The 18623-nt window shown below is 35.6% G+C and overlaps 1 protein-coding gene across 7 annotated transcripts in view; it reads left to right on the forward strand.

Moving 5' to 3' along the window:
• The window catches only part of RTTN (rotatin), a 99466-nt gene extending 81188 nt beyond the window's left edge, over positions 1-18278 (forward strand). For all 7 annotated transcript variants that reach the window (XM_087961470.1, XM_087961472.1, XM_087961471.1 and 4 more), the window contains 7 exons: positions 1521-1598; positions 2257-2383; positions 6538-6740; positions 10649-10916; positions 12035-12138; positions 15063-15132; positions 17870-18278. In XM_087961470.1, the coding sequence (XP_087817596.1) occupies positions 1521-1598; positions 2257-2383; positions 6538-6740; positions 10649-10916; positions 12035-12138; positions 15063-15132; positions 17870-17952 (933 nt within the window). In that variant the 3' untranslated portion in view covers positions 17953-18278. The remainder of the gene's footprint in view (positions 1-1520; positions 1599-2256; positions 2384-6537; positions 6741-10648; positions 10917-12034; positions 12139-15062; positions 15133-17869) is intronic.
• The last annotated feature ends 345 nt before the right edge of the window (positions 18279-18623 follow it).

Raw genomic sequence — 18623 nt, forward strand, 5'->3', positions numbered from 1 at the left:
TTTCAAATGTTTTGCTTTCAAAGGAGTGCATATTCAAATTTCCATTTGATTCTGAATATCAAGCACTAAAGGTTAACTGTTACACTGTGGGGCAAATGCTTTGAAAAATAGAAATAATAGATGGTGCAGAAGATGCTTGTAATCCCTCTTACCTACTACTTCACCTAGGTGACCTTCTAAGGTAGGTTTGAACATAAGTAGGAGAAAGCACAAAATCTGCCTGTAGGGCATTCTCAGGTATGGAAAAGTTAAGCAGCCTCTTCCTCTGCCTTATATTATATTGTATCAGCAATAAAGGGCTGGATAGAAATATTTACATGGTGTTTTATTTTCCTAAATCTAACACAGTATCCAGTATGCTTCAGAGGGGAAAGAAGAAGGATGGAAGAAATCACTTACCTTAAGGGCATATATTAAAATCTTGCGCTTCTCATTTTCAAAATTCTTATTCTGATATTGATTATATGACTGTCTAAATCAACACATAAGATGCTTACTACAAAGTATATATCTGTCAATGAATAGACTCTTATTGAAAAAGGGAGTGGATAAGTGGATAAGAATAATTTTTATTTCAACTGAATATCTTCCGATTCCCTTGAAAACATAACTTGCTAATTAATGTTTCTCAAGTGATACGTGCAACCATGTGAAATGATTAGAATACCATTCAAGCAAATCTGCCTCCATGTACATATTAATCAGTTATTTTGTAGCCTTTATACAAAGAGGAATGATAAATCCTACTTGGATGGATATGCCATCAACAAGTCTTTTTAGATGGTATTCAATATTTTAATTTTAAATTTGTTTGGTATAATTAGAAAAGTCTTTATCTTAATATGTACTTGTATAATTATGTCAATAGAAAGAGCAGACCTCTGGTGAGCCTTTTACAATGAGGGTATTTATATTCTTTCACTCATCACATTGCTTTAGTTCCTTTTTGTTTAATGTTCCTTTGAGAGAAAATTATTTTATTGTCAGCCAGTAGATTTGCTCTATAAAATCCAAAATAGATCTTGGGTAGCATCTGTCTTTGTTTGATGGAATGGTCTCACCCTCGGTTGGATGGCCACTAAACCTCAAAGGGTTTTTTCCCACCATGAAAGGCAGATATTGTTTTCTAGATACTGGCTATGTCCATGCTTGGTTAAATTAATCAAGATTAAGATAACCTTTATTGTCATACACAATGACACACATTGATGCACGCTCTCAAAAGAAAAAACACCACCCATGAAACAATGACACCACCTCAAGAATAACAATAATAATATAATAATAGCAGCATCCAAAAGTGCCAAGTTATACAAAATGGCGGCAAAACATACATACATAAATCATCATCCATTTTGAATACATGGTAGGAAAAAAGAGTTGAGAGTTAACTAGGTTGATACTATACAGTACAAAGCTATTACAGAACCTAGTTCTGGAGAAGCAAGCAGAACTGTATGTGTTATATAAACCAGATTCTGCTTGTATATTGATCTAAACCAATTTTTTTGTTCTACCAGGAAGACAACCTCAGCAGAGAATTAAAACTTGCCATGCAGCTCCTAAGAAATTGTTTCTTTCGAAATGAATCCTGCAAAGTAAGAGACATGGGAAATGTCTAACCCTCCCCTTCAGCTAAAATTTGCAAAAGGCCTGCCTTGCTGGAGATGTAACTTTGCAATATTGGGAGCAATCTACTTATGACCTTCACTTTTCACTTTCTGTTAACCCAACTGTTTATAGATGCCTAGCATCTGGGTAGCAATGGTGATGGAAATGAATTATTTAGAAATACAAAGGGTGGGAAACCAACAGCCTTATTTTATTTATCTTCCAGTTTGTGATTTATCTTTCAGATTGTGTCATAATAACTGTTCAGGAATATCCAGAGGGTTGAGGATGTGAGTGATAGTTTGGTCCCTTATTTTAATATAACTGAACTTGTATTTTGTTTGGGATTGGTATGTTTATTGTGAGGCATTAGTTAATTTTCATGTCTCAAGAGGAAATTATATTTTCTTCCAAGTAATATTTACATCTCTGTTTCTACCTTTCCATCTTGGATCCTCTTCAATGCATAGATACCAACTTCCAAAATGGTTGGTTCATCAGAGTTGACATGCATGTATGTTTGGAGGATGTGGAGGTTGGAAAAGATCCGTCTGTGGTCAATGAGCCCTTAGATTTTGCATTATCTTCACAGTCACACCTACAAAAGCTCTTTCAGTATTGCAACATCTTCTCATTATTTGACAGGCAGCAGCCCTTGGAACTCATCTCATTCCTATTTTGCATTCTTTGTGGCCTTGGCTTTTAATGGACGACTCCTTGATGCAAGCAGCCTTGCATCTGCTTTGTACCTACACTGCAAACTATCCTTCAGGTGAGTGATGCTCCAATCATTGCTGCATGTAGCAAGTGACCATTAAAGCTGGAAGGAAGGCAGAAGGAAAGGAAGGGGAAAGGAAAGGAAAGGCCTAACGAGATCTTTGTTCAAAGTCACTTTTCCAAGTCCTTGTATTACACAAATGATAGTTCTCTCCTCCTCCCTCGAATTATTATATATAGGTAGTCATGTTTAGCAACTGAGTCTGCAACTATTCACAGTTACAAAGATGATGACAAACTTAGGGACAAGTCTGCCAAGACAATAAGCACTGTTGCATTTCACTTTGCTTAACAACCAACAACACTTTGCCAATTCCAATTGTGGTCACTGAAGGAGGACTATCTGTATTCCAACAGAAATGGAAACACTCATGCCTTCCTACCTTGTAAACAGTTGATTGTAGATGTGCATCTGTGAGAGAAAAAGAGTTAATATTTGCTTTTATTCTTTTCCTCTTAGCAAATATATTCCTTTTCCATGAAGGTTGGCATAAAGTACCATGAAGAATTATTTACCGATCGCATATTAAAATTTCTTGACATTTACATGGCTGCCCTTGAGAGATGGTGACAGCATCTGACTGCACTAAACATTTCATTTCAAAAGAAACTGGTTTTTCATAGTTAATCAGTGGGCAATTTGAGTTAAAAATGTTTCAGGGTTTACTTTTTTTAATAAATCGGTGACTAAGGTGGGTGGATAGTTCATGAATGTCCTGTATCTACGGAATGTGAATAATCTTAGTTCAATCATTCACGGTAATTTGTAAGAGAAATTACATGTTAGCAATGGTCATGTAGAAAACTTTGCAAGTTCTTTTGTGGGAGTATATCGACATCAAAAATGTAACGGAGGAGAGTGCAAAATTTAATTCAAAGCATGATGAGTTATAATAGAAAGCAAATGAGTTTGTATTTAAAAATAGCTTTGGAAATCATCAGGAATGCCTTAATTCCTCTGCGTAGAAAAACTGAAAAAGTTCACGTGTGCATCCTTATAGTCATGGTGTTAATTTCCTCAATTTCATCAAAATTGAACTCAGTTTAAATTATATTCCATTTTAAGTTATATATCTGTATGATAATCTAAATACTTCCACATGTCTAAGGTTGAACATGTCCATGGCATGTTTTCAGATTTGTTTTCAGACAGCAGCATTGCACTATTTGTCACAACACAAATTACTCTCTCTTTTAACTGAGACTATATTCAAAAGCAGCTTATACTGTGATGTAATATATTCCAGGGAAAAAGCTCCATCAGTTCAACCATTACACATGTCAGATCCTTGGAAAGGCTTCCAGGAGATTTTTGGGTTAAAGCCATGAATAAGATCTGTGTCTGCAAACCAAATTTGTTTATCCCTCAAAACTAAATTAAGTTCCTTGTAGCTCCCAGCAAATGCTTGTCCCCATGTAAAAATACATCAGTGAGAAGTCATTAATAGTAGAGAAGTTTTCACAATAGTAGAGAAGTTTTCACATCTTGACACAATTTGAATTTGGAATTATTTCACTTGAAAGATTAGGCAAGTATTATAATCTCTAAATTCTTCTCTAGCTTGGATCTTATAATCTGATTATTTAAAAAAAAAGTCAACTCCCATATATGTATGTGTCTCCAAATATTCACCACTTAACTTTCTGGTAAGATCCAGAAATATTTTAAAGTATGAAAATGCTGGTTTAAAAGAAGTAGGAACTCATGCCAGATAATTGGAGTTTTTGTCATTCCAAAACTGATGTTAGAAATGTCTTACTGCATGGCTTAATATATGGCATATATTCTTCAAAATATCACACATTACTTTAAAAATGCATCATAATAGGCTTCTGATGTCTGGATTTCCATCGATCTATCACTTTATGTTTTAAAGAAGAAAGCTCTCCTTTCTTCACATCTTTCAATCATCATGAATCACTCCCTCTAATAGTACATTTAGATGACAAATACCAGCATGCCTATAGTTAGAATACAGCTAGAAGAAAGAGCTGGAGATGACAGCCAGTGAAAAAAACATAAGGAATGTCCTGCTTGGAAAAAAAACAGATGATGGAATCTAAAATGAAGGAACTGAGGATTTATTACTAGCTTTTCTTCCAATTGATTACTTTTAAAACAAACAAAATAGTATAGGTTGAGTTCTTTGCTCAATATTCTCCATTCTCTTTTCAATCTTCTGAATTCCTTGCATAATCATCTGTAACGTCACTTCCTTCTCTTTCTCCTGTTGTAAGATTGTCTATATTGACCGTTGTCCTCCTGATGGTGAAGAGGCTATTGGTATTGAGGAAGCTGGTGCTGTTGTCTTTCTGCTCATCTTGTAGTGCTTACCTGTAGAGAGAGAGAGAAAAAAGAGAGAAAAGGAAAAATAAAAATAAAAAAGGAGTGCAGGCAGGCAATTGCCACTCCAAAAAAGAAAAAGGGAAAAAGAAAAATCTTTAGGCACTTATGTACCTTAATCCAATTGTTTCTCTTAATAAAAGAGAGAAAAGGAAGAGGATAAAAAAAGGAAGTAAAAGATTTACGTTCTAGTTTCTGGAATAGAAGGTTAAAATCCTAATATAAAAATCCAACTGGGGGGGAGGGGGAGTAAAAAAGGAGATGAAAAATAACCCAAAGTTAAGCCAGCCACTGCCACTGAGTATCCAAGGCTCTTTAATAAATCAACTCAATGTTTCTAGTTCCAGTATTTTCAAGGTCACTTCAATCTTCTTTCTTTCAACTTCAGCTCGAAGCTCTAATTATTTAGTTTCACAGATGGGCACCTGTATAAACAATCTGCCATGCTCATCCCACTATCTTTTCCAGTGCAAAACTCAGAGTCCTTGAGTATAGCACAAGTACAAAAACAAACTGAGGAAAGAAAGAAACAATATGTCCAAGCCTCTAGATGGCAGCACTACTTATTTTTCCCCTTCCCTTTCACTCCCTCTCACATATCCAATACCAGAAGCAAAAAGAGAAAATGGAATCCTTCCTTTTTTTGAAGAAAAAAAAAACCTCAAATCCAAAAGAAGAGTCTTAATCAAAACAGACTTTCAAAAAATTGTTAAAAAAAATAAAAACAAAGATGGAGAATTTAAAAGAAACCAGTCCAGTTTAAAATTCAGTAACTTTACCAAATTCAAAGTTCCAATAAAAAGGGAAAAGGAAAAAACTTTCACTTTAACTAGCTTAATTTCGCTGCTTAAACTCTTTTCTCTTCACTTTTAATTTCACTTTAAATCTTTCAGGATGTTCTCTTCAAGCAATAATAAGTAAACTGTCACCAAACTGACACACTTTCCTTCAATCTCTTCCGTTCCAGAGCTGTCCCAGCTTCAGCAGCTTGAATGGCTGCCTCTCCGCCGCTGGCAAAAGGGCTTTTCCTGGATCAACCAGGGACTTTGTGATGTCCCTGGGATCGACAGGACGTGCCCTAATCAATCACCGTCTCTACGGGACGGTTTAGGTTTGTCGGGACCCTCCAGCAGTGGAGATATCGACAGCAATCTTGGAGGATCAAGATCGTGCGTTGTACCACCGCAACGCCAGCTCTGCCCTCCTTATCTGTGTATTTTTGTTTTTTAAAAAAAGAAAACTCTTAAAAAATAGTATAGGTTGAAGGAAATAAATACACATGAAAGGGTAACTATGCATAAACTATTTATTTCCCATAAGCCTGGAGATGAGAGAAAGGGGTGGGTTTCATATGAGAAAAGGCTTGAAGCAAGATTCCTTTGTCTAATCAACACTGTACTCCTGTAATAGTTGATAAAATAAAGTGTGTTCTGTGAGATTTAATGTTTTATATATTAGTTTTGTTGAGTTCTTGATGCTCTTTTAAGTTTGGTGCTTGTAGGCATTTCATTACACACTAGATTAAAAAAAAGAATCAATGTGAGTTATATGCACTGATTATATTACCTAGTTGAACATTGAAATATCTGCAATCTCAAAGAGCATCAAGAATTCCATAGTATAACCCTGAGCAAAAAAAAAAAAAAAACTTTTTGGGAAAATCGTAATTTTAACATGGAATGTAGGTTTTTGAAAACTGTTATTTTAACATGGAATGAAGTTGTTTACTGGCAAACAGGCAACTTAATAAAAAGTTCTTTTTTCCCTCCTCATATTTACCTGTAACAACATTTTGATCTTTAAAGGCTGTGCTTCCCTTTGCGTGGCAAGTAGCAGCTTGTGCTCTTTCCAGACAACCCAAAGAACGGCAGCTGGGAACCCACTTATGCATAACATCATGAAGTTAGCAACTCAAACTCTGTCTGAGAACGGCATCATTCAGCAGATGACATTTAATCTTCTGGCAAACCTGGTTGTATCTCAAGACTGCAAAGGTGTTCTTCAGAAGGTAGGCATTCAGTGTTCTGAATACACTGGTAACATTTAGGAAGTGGCTTTGGTTTTGTTCAGTGCTCAGGGAAGATGTTAAGAGAAAAGCAGAAAAAAATGTGAATGGTAGATTGAGGTTTATAATAAACAATTATAGTGCAAGCAAACACAAAGCATGTGGAACACAATTATACGTGTGTGTATGGGTGTGTGTATGCATACGTATGTAAGTATAATGTAGTTATTCCATCTGGATTCTTAATGAATGGTCTTTCTTACCTTTGAATACTCAATAGTCACAACTGTAGGGATTATTACTGCAACGTTGGCTTAGTTGTAATCACTGATTAATAATACAAGTGTGTATTTATGCATAGTTTTTCATCACTGATTTCTGTGGATGGAGCTTGTAGATATTATCACATCCAAATGCATGTTTCAATCGACCAGATTACTGGCTGATAAAAGAGTACCGTGTTTCTCATATAATAAGGCCGGGTCTTATTTTTTTTTTGAGCCCCGAAAAAATGGCTAGGCCGTCTTTTCGGGGGTGACTTAATCCCCCCCCCTTGCATCTTCGGGTGGGCGGTGACGGCTTGGATGTTGACCTCGGCATTGGTGGGGCACTTCGTATCGGGGTCAATGCAGGCAGCACCATATCTGGGTGTGCAACAAAAGAACTTCCTAACGGCAAGCCTCCCCACCATTCCCCCCATTTCACATGTTTTAATATAGGCCTTAATTTGGGGGGAGGAGCTTAATTTCATTTCATGCCTATAAAACATGCTGGGACTTCCTATTGGGGGAGGCCGTATTGTTGGAGAAACAGGGTAATAGAAAAGCTGTCTCCTCTGTTCTGTTTTTTAGTTAATATTTCTGCTTCTTAACTCAGCAAAACGTCCATTCCTGCATGTTTAATGTAAGCATTTTGACATCGTTTGTACATGACTTAACGCTTTAGGGATAAATTATACGCATTGTCAGTATAATTTGTCATATGTCAGAAGCGCCTTTTGTGGGGGAAATATCTCCTCTGTTCTTTGCTTCTTTTCTTCATGACAAGGTGGTTATCCTGAGATGAAATTGTGGAATAAAGTGCTCCTCAGAAATGATTGGTTGTGTTGAGGCAGCAATTCTTCCTTGAATGGCAAAGTCACTTCCTGCATATGTCAGAAACTTTCCCAAAGGCCTTTGTCAATAAGACATTGTCTGCCCCTAGCCTGCCACTTTATTTTTAAAGCTCCCAAATGCAAGGCATGAACTCTGCCCTTTTTGTAAAAAAAAACAAAAACCTAAGCCAGAAGTTTCTGTATGGGTATGAGTAATACTATAACATAGATAGCTCTCTTCCTCAGTTTATGATTAAGAGTGACATCAAAAAGGAAAGAGCATGGGGGAACAAAGGAAAGCAACCAACAAGATAGTGGTTGTTAATGTTTTGTTGTTATTATAGCTGTTAACTATGAAGAAAGTGGGCTGTTCACAGAAACAGACGACACCATCCAGTCCCACAGCCATGTATCTTGTTGCTAGAGCTCTGAAGAAAGGAACTCCTCTCCTCAGATTGGGCACACCAACTGGAGAAGGCAGAACCTCGCCCTTTGTTTCTTCTCACCACCTTTTCCCATACGCATAGAAACATTGTCTAAAAAGTTAAATCTACCCTGATGAAAAGGAATGAGGATAATTGCATTAGCTTTTCAATGTTCAGGATTGATTGAGATGTTAACATTTATATTTTGCAATGTAGAATATTGCAAAACACTGTGTGTGTGTGTGTGTGTGTGTGTGTGTGTGTGTGTGTGAGAGAGAGAGAGAGAGAGAGAGAGAGAAACTATTTAAAAATCATAACAGATGCATGACCAATGTAAGTAGTAAAGCAGTAAATCATTACATGACACATTTTTTTAAAAAAAAATCACATAAGTGCTTTAAATTGAAAAGATGCAATGCTGGGAGAATTTAAAAGTCCTTTGCTAGTCTTAAAAGGAGCTTTAAAAGGCAACAACCATTGCTAGAAAGAATGAATTAGATTTAGACTTCAATAATAATGCAGAACTGTTAATATTTTCATCACTAATTAAAAAATGACTGAATTATTCTCTACCAGCTTTTATTTTGGATAGTTCCTTCGTTCCTTCCTTCCACCCTACCCTACCCTACCCAAAAATGCTTTGGTTCAGCTTCCAGTCCTGCAGTTAGAAAGTGAATTTTTCACAACAACTTTCATAACTGCTTTACATTTGGTCTGTGACTTTGGGTAATAAAATTATCTAGAAACCTATTTCATTTCATTTGTATCCATCTAGCATTTAGAATAGCTGATAGATGGAAAAATATACATGGATTGCTTTTTAATTTTCTAGCAGAAAATTTACTTGTTGAGCAAATTGCTTGTGTGCAAGAAATCCCTCAGTTCAGCTTTTGGCAGCTTCAAGTAGAGCCAGGATATATTGAACACCCAGAAATTTGCTTGTAGTTTGTTGGAGCAATTGCCTATCTGCATAGCTTTTCCTGACAGCAGCTTAATATACATGTTGATATCTAAAGGAAGTTTCCTTTTGGAGGCTTTTAAATTAATTAATGGATGCTTAATTTCACATGTCTGACAGGCTCAGGACATATATATTACTGAAGATAGCTGGCCTTAAAATATCTACAGGAAGCATCTGGCAATGTAGAGCCTTCTACATTTTGTGTATTATTGTGGTTTTTTTCTGTAGTAGGAATAGGCAACAATTTTATGCATAGTTGCAAAAGCTATAACAATGTTATAACAGTGCGTGAGTATTTGTTATGGCTTCTATATCTCCCAATGGTCTTTTTTGTCGGTGTTAGCTTCTCCTAGCCAAAACAAACTTCCAGAAGTGTACTTCCTTTTCCTAAAGACTTTGTGCAAGCTCTTCAAATGTCTTGTAGAACACCAGAGTTTGCATGCTGTCGCTCCTTATTGGCAGTGTTTCTTAAACTGAATGTTTAAGAAATTGATGACAAATTGTTACATTGTGCATAAGAAAAAAATACAATATTTTGAAGAAGAAAAAATCTCAAATTGTTTTTACATCCTATTTATGATTCTTTAACTCCTGACTTTTGTTTTGTTTTGTTTTCATAGAAGCAACAGATATTATTAAAATACGAGTGACAATGTATTTTGTATACAACTTTATAAATAATTATAATTATATTTTATTGATTACTCTACAGTGATAGTAGAAGAGAATTTATTTTCATTTTATAAATGGCATCATTTAAATTACTGAGAAAAAGCAGTGCATTTTCAAGTTTTGTTACTTGACTTAATTTTCCTCAGATGTTACTGAACCACAGTTCCCAATATCCATTGACAGCAACTAGCCAGGTTTTTGGAAAATCCAGTTTAGCAACACCTAGAGCACCAGAAGTTCCTCATCTCAAAACATGCTACAGTTAGGATAACTCAGAACAAAAGGAGCTAATTTATTCAAATGTAACAAAATTTCTAGTGCTGTCAAACTCCTGGCCAATGGGCCGGATGCGTCATGCCCTGGTCACACCCATGCCCGGTTTAGCAAAGGGGGAAAAAAAATCCCAATATGTCATGTGACACCACTGTGACAATGTGAGTTTGACACTCCTGTTCTAGTGGAATGTCTTATTCAATATTGAAGGGTGCTTGGTACTCTCTGAGCTTGGTTGTTTTCTTCAGACATTTCATTACCCGAACTGATGTTATCCAGTTTGGGAAATGAAACATCTGCAGGAAAACTATCAAACTCAGAGAGCACCAAGGACATTGCATTTCAGCCCTGAGCTACAAATATTTTCCTTTATTGATTACTCAATATTTCCCGAGGTAGGGAGTAACATGTTTTGTCAATGGATTGTGAAAAATAATTTTTAAGAAAAATAATTTCTTAATAACCATCTTTTTCTCTCCTACTTTAGAACAATTTTCTGCAGAATTTTTTGTCGCTATCATTGCCAAAAGGAGGAAATAAAAGCCTCAGCATGCTGGCTATTGCTTGGATAAAACTCTTACTGAATTTATCATTTGGAGAAGATGGACAGCAAATGATCATGAAATTGAATGGTGGCTTGGATCAACTTATAGAGATGGCCAAATATAAACACAGAAACAACCCAGACATGATCCTTCTGATTCTGCACAATATCTGCTTTAGTCCAGCCAACAAACCCAAGATACTAGCAAATGGTAAATACCTATTGTCTGTCTTTAAGCCATTCTTCCCAATTAAGGGCCTTTTAAACATACAGGATGAGATTGCAACTAGTCAGGAGTATTGGGAGAAAGCTGGAGCTTATAAAATAACCCTAGTATATAATTTCAGGCTCAGAACTACGGTATTATGCTAGAGTAAAGAGTTCAAATATTATTGTGAACATTGTTCTTTCAGTGACTATAGAAGATTCAGTTTTAGAATCAGATAATCCTAGATTTTCTTTATCTGACTATTCTGGTAGACTACCACACAAGATTTTCATCACTCAGCTATGTTGAAGGTGAGAAGGAGGGAGAAAAGACCTATAAATAAAGACAGTGGATGGAAAAATGTACGGTGCTGGCCAAGAAAGGAAAAGTTTTATTATTCAGTTACAATATCTTTTAAAGATACTGAAGGTCAATCTAATTGATGTTCTGAACAAAATCATAATAAGAACTCAAGTACAATAGAAGGTAATTTCCAGAGGCATAATCACAAAGCTTGCATGAAAGCAGAATTATAGGACTTTTTTTTTAATACTGAGAAGGGATAATACTCATCAATGTCTTAATCATAGCCCTCAATATATAGTAAATGTAATAGTAAATGTAGATTATGTATAATATAGAATATTTACAGTATAATTAGCACAAGAAGATAGCCAGTAACTTAAGTTCTGAAAGTTTGGCATTATTTCTTACATTTAGATTGATTTTTTTACAATATTTAATAGGGATCTGCAGCAGCCTAGATCTAAAAGGGAAAAGGTGATCCATAGAATATCCCTGGGCATCTTTTTAAAGAAACTGACACACTTGAGTGAAAAAACTGCCAACTGATACTGCATACACACCCATGTATGTTCCATATCACATATCCCATCAGGATCATTTTTTAATATCGATGCAACAGAAGAAGCTACCGTATAGAAGTTTCTTGAAATGAAATTGTAGTGACTTTTATAAGCCTTAAGTGACTTTTATATGCATTGGCGTAATATTTATCACAGGAAGAGAGAAATTACTCACAAGAATGCATTGGAGAAGCTGAAACTGTGATATAATAGCCTTTGGTTAGATACATGTGCGGTCTTTTGTCTTCCTCCTAGATAAAGCTGTTGCGTTGCTATCTGCTTGTCTGGAAAGTGATAGCCTTGCAGCTCGGAGAATAGGAGCATCTGCAATTTGGGCTTTGCTTCACAACTATCAGAAGGTTAGTGTTTTAAAGGCTTGAGGATTTTATTTCTGATGTGTTCATACAGAAGTACTGCAATTTTCAATTAGGCACTAATCTCTTAGTCCGCACGTGTATAATAATGTACACACAAATGCATCAGTCTCTCTATGCATATAAGCACAATTCTACCGAGCCTACATTTTCATAACATGGTCAGTAATACAGTTGATTGGCATTGAATATAATCAGTGAAATCATTGAGCAAATCAAAGAATATAAGAGTTGGAAAGGTGCAGTGGCAACTGCAGCAAACTGCAGTGTTGAAATAATGACACACATGTGATGATATGATAGAAATCCCCCGTTAAATAGTCACATCCCAACATCTGAAACAAGCGCATAAATTGCGGCATGCATCATACGCATATGATAACAGAATAACAGAGTTGGAAGGGATCTTGGAGGTCTTCTAGTCCAGGCAGGAAATTCTATACTATTTCAGATAAATGGTTGTCCAATCTCTTCTTAAAAACTTCCAGTGTTAGAGCATTCATAACTTCTGGAGGCAAGTTGTTCCACTGATTAATTGTTCTAACATTTAACCCTAAATTTCTCCTTAGTTCTGTGTTGCTTCTCTCCTTGACTAGCTTCTATCTATTATTTCTTGCCTTGCCTTCTGGTGCTTTGGAGAATAGCTCTTTGTGGCAGCCCACGGGGCTGTCCCGGAAACAGTGAAGGACTGGCCTGTGGTGCCTCTGCCAGTGAAAACGGAGTTTGAGAGGGCCTCAGGCAGCCCCCTGAGCTCCGTTTTTGCTGGCAGAGGGCTGCAGGAGGCAGCTGTAGCCAAAAACAGAGCTTGGGAGCCCATTTTCGCTGGCAAAGTGCTTGGACCACCACAGGCACCCCCAACACAAGTGAGGTTGAGCTGGACATGCCTCCCTTGGCCATGCCCATCCTGGTCCCTGAAGTCAAACACAACCCTGATGCGGCCCTCAGTGAAATTGAGTTTGACACCCTTGTTCTAGAGTCCTCAACATCTTTTTTTACATTGTGGCAACCAAAACTAGATGCAGTATTCCAAGGCATTATAAAGTGACATTAACAGTTCACATGATCTTGATTCTGTTCCCCTGTTCATGCAGCCTAGGAGTATGTTGGCTGTTTTAGCAACTGCAGCACACTGGTGGCTCATATTTAATTGTCCACTAGGATTTCAATATTGTTACTATTGTGCCAAGTACTATACCTGTGCATTTGGTTTTTCTTGCCTAAATGTAGAACCATACTTTTTTCACCATTAAATTTCATTTTGTTAGATAGGGCTCAATGTTCAAGTCTGTCAAGATCCTTCTGTATCTTAAGTCTTACTTTTGGAGTGTTGGCTATTTCTGTCAGCTGGTGTCATCTGCAGATTTGATGAGTTTCTCATAATATATCATGAATTAATGATGTCATGTATCTGCCATTAGCCCTTTCTCACCTCTTGACTAATCTAAGACAATGCTGTAGCAGATGAAAGCATGCAGCAAAAATGGTAGGTCCTATTTCAGTCAAGAACATACTATTTAAAATTATTTTGGTTCTTCAGTATAAGTAAACTAAATTTAAAAAAAGGAAAATTCTTGAGACAGTCTCTCTCTTTCTCTTTATATTTTCTAAGTTCAAGTGTTTATTATTAAAAAGGTCACAGAAAAATGATTTTTTTCTTTATGTAATGCATGAAAGCAGACCATCTTTCTCTGAATGTAAATCTTGCAAATAAGCTGTTCTTTTCTTCCATGAATGTCAGGTCATGTTTCCCCACTCCAGTTTGGTGTTTTCCACTCATTCTCTCATAAGGAATTTCTATCTCTACTGTCTCTTCTTCAGCTATTTCTTATAAAAAAGAAGAATGTTTGTCAATGTTCTGTTACACTCCAGAGCTAAAAAACAACAACAACAACCAAGTGTCACATCTTCTCTGGCATTCAAGGTGGAAAAAACACTAGGTCACTATTCCCTTAAAAATACTTTCTACAGTACATAACAATAAGATTATGGCTGTGGGTTCAAGATAATTGAAGCTCCATCAAGGCTTTATTAGATGAAAGATGTCTATCCTATTCTGTAGCTTTACAATTCTATTTCTCTCACTCTCTACAACCATTACTCATTAATGAATGTCAAAATCCAGGTTCAGCATTATCTGGTTTACATTAGAGCAGTGTTTCTCAACCTTGGCAGCTTGAAGATGTGTGAACATCAACTTCCAGAATTCCCTAGTCAGCAGTGTTGTCTGGAGTACTCTGGGAGTTGAAGTTTGCACACCTTCAGGTTGCCAAGGTTAAAAAAAACTCTACTGCATTAGAGTATGACAGTATGACAGTATTTATTTTTCTTATTCCTACATTCCTGTTCTGAACATAGTCTATGAAGCTGTTACTATAGTTATGAATGCAGGTGATCATTAGGATGTGTCTGATTAAATCATATTTTTTTCTTTTCCGTCTCATAAAAAATAACTTTGCTTTGCACTAAGTTTCTGCATTATACATTCATTTGGCAAATTAACATGGGTATATCACAGCATAAAACTATCTTTAAAACACAGTGTTTGTTACAAAGTAAAAAAAAAACACCCTATGCTTATTTTGGAGTATTGTGCTGGTTGTAAGGCAGATTCATATTCAATAGGGAGCATGCTGTTATGCTGAGTATTGCAAACAGCTATTTTTGAAAGAAAGAAAAAACTTTTCCTTTTTATTGTGTTATTTATCCTGTTCTACCCTGCACTCACCCCTCCTCCATCAAACAATTTACAGAAGTACCTTCATGTTTTGCATTCTTAATATCATATTGAATGTCATAGCCTCATGGCCCACTGCCAAGGAAGGAGTAAGACGAAATAATTTGAACAGCATCAGCACAAGGGAATTAACAAACATTGAATTATTCTTTTTTTTTTCTTTTTTGTGCTACAGGCAAAAGTGACTTTGAAGAATCCATCGATAAAAAGAAGGGTGGATGAAGCTTTTATGTCGGAAAAGAAATGTATGTTATTAACAAGTTTGGTTTCCATCTCAAATGAATAACATTTGATACGTGAATATGTGTTCAATTTTCAACTTTGCCCAAGAATAGAATACTGGGATTGCATGAGTGGTGTTTTGGGGATGCGGGTAGGCAGGGGGAAATTCTCAAAGGAAAAGGCAACCTTCTAAACATTTTATGATTTCTGGATACTACTTTTTAAAGCAGGGGTGTCAAACTCTCATCGTCACGGCGTCATTATGTGACATATCACAATTTTTTCCCCCTTCACTAAACCGGGTGTGGGTGTGGCCATCGTGTGATGCATCCGGGCCGCGAGTTTGACAGCCCTGTTTTAAAGTCTATTTGCTTGGATGGAAGATAGATGGACAGAGGGATAAAGAGAAATATGTATGATTTGGAGATTACTTTTTTGGGGGAAATGGCACTGGTATGTCCTACAGGCAAGATGTTAGTGGGATGGGAAATAAGCAAGGAAGTTGAATCATTAGGCGCAAAGTTTTAGCTATAATTTTTGCAAATCTTCAAAGTTAGTAATAAAATGAAAATTGTAGGTAGAATGCATTTGTTAGCGATAGGCATCAGGATTATCCAGCTGCACTTATTATTCAGGTATAACAACAACAAAAAATGGTTGCTTCCTGGCTGTTGCCAGTGAGTGAAGCTCCTATTTGGCAGACAGTAAAAATGAAAGAAATTGCCAGGCTAATATCAGCACAGCTGGAAAGTAATTTTGGATAATTCACTAGATAAAAAGCCAATTAAGCTTTCCCAAGTTTTTTTCCCCAAGTTTTTTCCAGAAAAAAATGTTAAATTGTTCTGGATGAGCTGAATATTACATATGTTTTCATAGTTTAATGAGATTTTTCTTTACAATATATTGATTAAACTTTTAGAGAAATGCAGTCTATAATTAAAAAAAAGAAAAAATAGATGTAACCTGAGCACATTGCATTTTATAGTAGAGAAATCTGTACTTTCCCATGGATATTCCTGATTATGATTTGGTTGGTGCATATCCTTTAGGAGTATTTCATGTTCTGAGACACTCTTGATTTATTTTCACATCTATTTCTTGATTCAGCCATAAAATTTCTTTCAGTAAAAGAAAAAAAATAGGATATCAAGATAATTATTTCAAAAGCCAGCTTGTATAGCCTTCTCTAGAGAACTAGTTGTGGATTATCTTGATTTACGTCCAAGCTAGTTACAAAGTGAAACAACTATATAGTGAAACAAAAACAAAAACGAACAAAACCCTGATATAATTAGCACAAGCAGCACTCTCATTGAGTCATAATGAGTTGTACAAAAGCTTCTGTACACAAACTCAATTTAATGCCTGTGCAAGGAAGAAAATAGAATTTTCATGTACAGAGAGACTTAATTCTAGGACAAAAACAATTGCCATTTTTTAAAAAAAGAATTAAACATGTGTTAAATCTCTTCTATAAAAATAAACACTTTTTTAAAATGTTGACTTGTGCCCTATTTGATATACTAAATGTATAATATAATACAAATCAATAGTGAGTTAAAAGTTCGCAACCTATGAACAAACCCTGGAATGTTCAGTTGCTGGGACAGCCAAAAGTACTTATGTTCTAGAAAAGATAGATTTCAAACATGTACCCTTCTATGCGTAACATAATCGGCATGTTTAGAAACAACATGATCTAAATCAGAGGTGTCCATTCTTGGCAACTTTAAAACTTGTGGGCTTCAAGTCCCAGAATTCCCCAGGCAGCTCTGGGAATTGAAGTCCACAGGTCTTAAAAGTTGCATGCTTGGACACCCCTGCTCTAAATGATAGAAGGGAATATCAAATGAGGCATTGTTTGTATGAAAGACCGATGCACTTCTCACCCATTCACATAGATTTGTAAGGCTCTATGTATTATGTAAAATATTGTAACATTGTCTAAATGTATTGAATAAACAAGAAAGGTTTGTAGAATAGTGTGGCACCTCGGTTTAAATTTTAGCATAACCAGCTAGGACTGGGAAAACCAATGTTAGAAACTCTGGAGAGGCGAGTTGAAGGAAAGGAGGATACAATGTATTTAAACATTTTTGGTGGATAGAATGTACCAAGCAGAACCAAATTGGGTATTTGTTATGCTGAATGTTAATTTTACTAACTTAGGGGAGGATAGAAAGGCATCATACTCTGATTAGTGATTTCAGGAGAAATTTTTTTATTATAAGAAGAGATAGAGGGATAATTGAATGGGCAAAAGATACAAATTTAATGATTTAATTAAGATGGATTAAATAAGATAGAAATGTGAAGAGTGATATGTGCTATTATTTTAGTCCATGCAAAGAGAGGTAACTGGGGCCAAGGTACTTTACTAAAAGATTTTTTTATGTTTGTTTGTGTTTGTTTGTGTTTTATGAGAATATTGGGGAAATTATTGTAGAAAGACAGGGAAAGATTCAATATGTAATGATTTGTTTGTTGTTGAAACTTTTAATAAAACTTGTTTTAAAAAAAAAAAAAAAAAAGAAACTCTGGAGAGGCATTGCTAGTCATTGTAGGCATTCCTAGATCAGGTTCAAACTCAGCTGCCAGATTTTGATGAAAAATGTATTGTAATTTACTATGACTAAATAATGGAATATCAGAATTGTAACTATTCACAACAATATGACAGTGTAAGTAGTTTGGCTTTTATTTCTCTTTTCAGTTGAGACATTTATCTGTTACTTTAAAAGTTAATGCATTTCCTTTTAGGTCTTCAACAGCCACAAGAAAGTCAAGAAGAAACATACCACATAAAGTGCCTGGAAACACTTGTACAGCTTCTCAGCTCTTGATAGACACCATGTTAACAGAGGACACATCACCTGGAGTGGCTTTTCCAAAAGTCATGAGAACTAAAATGACATATTAAATATTAAATTTCTTGTATTGGATTATCTACTAAGAAAAGGAAATTTTGCACAGTTCTCAGCTTAATAATAGGAGAGATCAATCCGAAAAATGTATAGTAAATATCTCCATGGAAATGCTGTTCTAGCATTATGATGTTACAGACAGATGTAAGAAAGTAATGAAGTAGCTAATTGTAAATTGTAATTATGTGAATATATATTTTTGCAATGTTTGAGCTTGTATTAATAAATATGTTTTAATAATGTGATTGTGGAAAGAAGTGTGGTTTCTTTAGGGCAGGGGTCTGCAACCTTAAACACTCAGAGCCATTTGGACCCATTTCCCACAGAAAACAAAACACTGGATTGGATTGTTATAACAATTAGATATATTAAGTATATTAGTAATAAGCTAAGAGTAGAGAATTAATACTAATGTAAATGATTATGGTTGGAAATTTTAATTATTGCACAAGTTATTTGTACCCAGATGACACACTGTTTAATGGATGATGGATTGTTTGTATTAAAAATAAAAATTTAAATAATAAAAGAAAACAAAACAAAACACCAGGAACCACAAAATCTGGGTGGGCATGGACAACTTGATGTCA

Source organism: Notechis scutatus, chromosome 3 (genome assembly GCF_049901735.1).
Source record: "Notechis scutatus isolate UNSWTSFEM ecotype Mainland chromosome 3, rNotScu1.2, whole genome shotgun sequence".
Lineage (NCBI taxonomy): Eukaryota > Metazoa > Chordata > Lepidosauria > Squamata > Elapidae > Notechis > Notechis scutatus.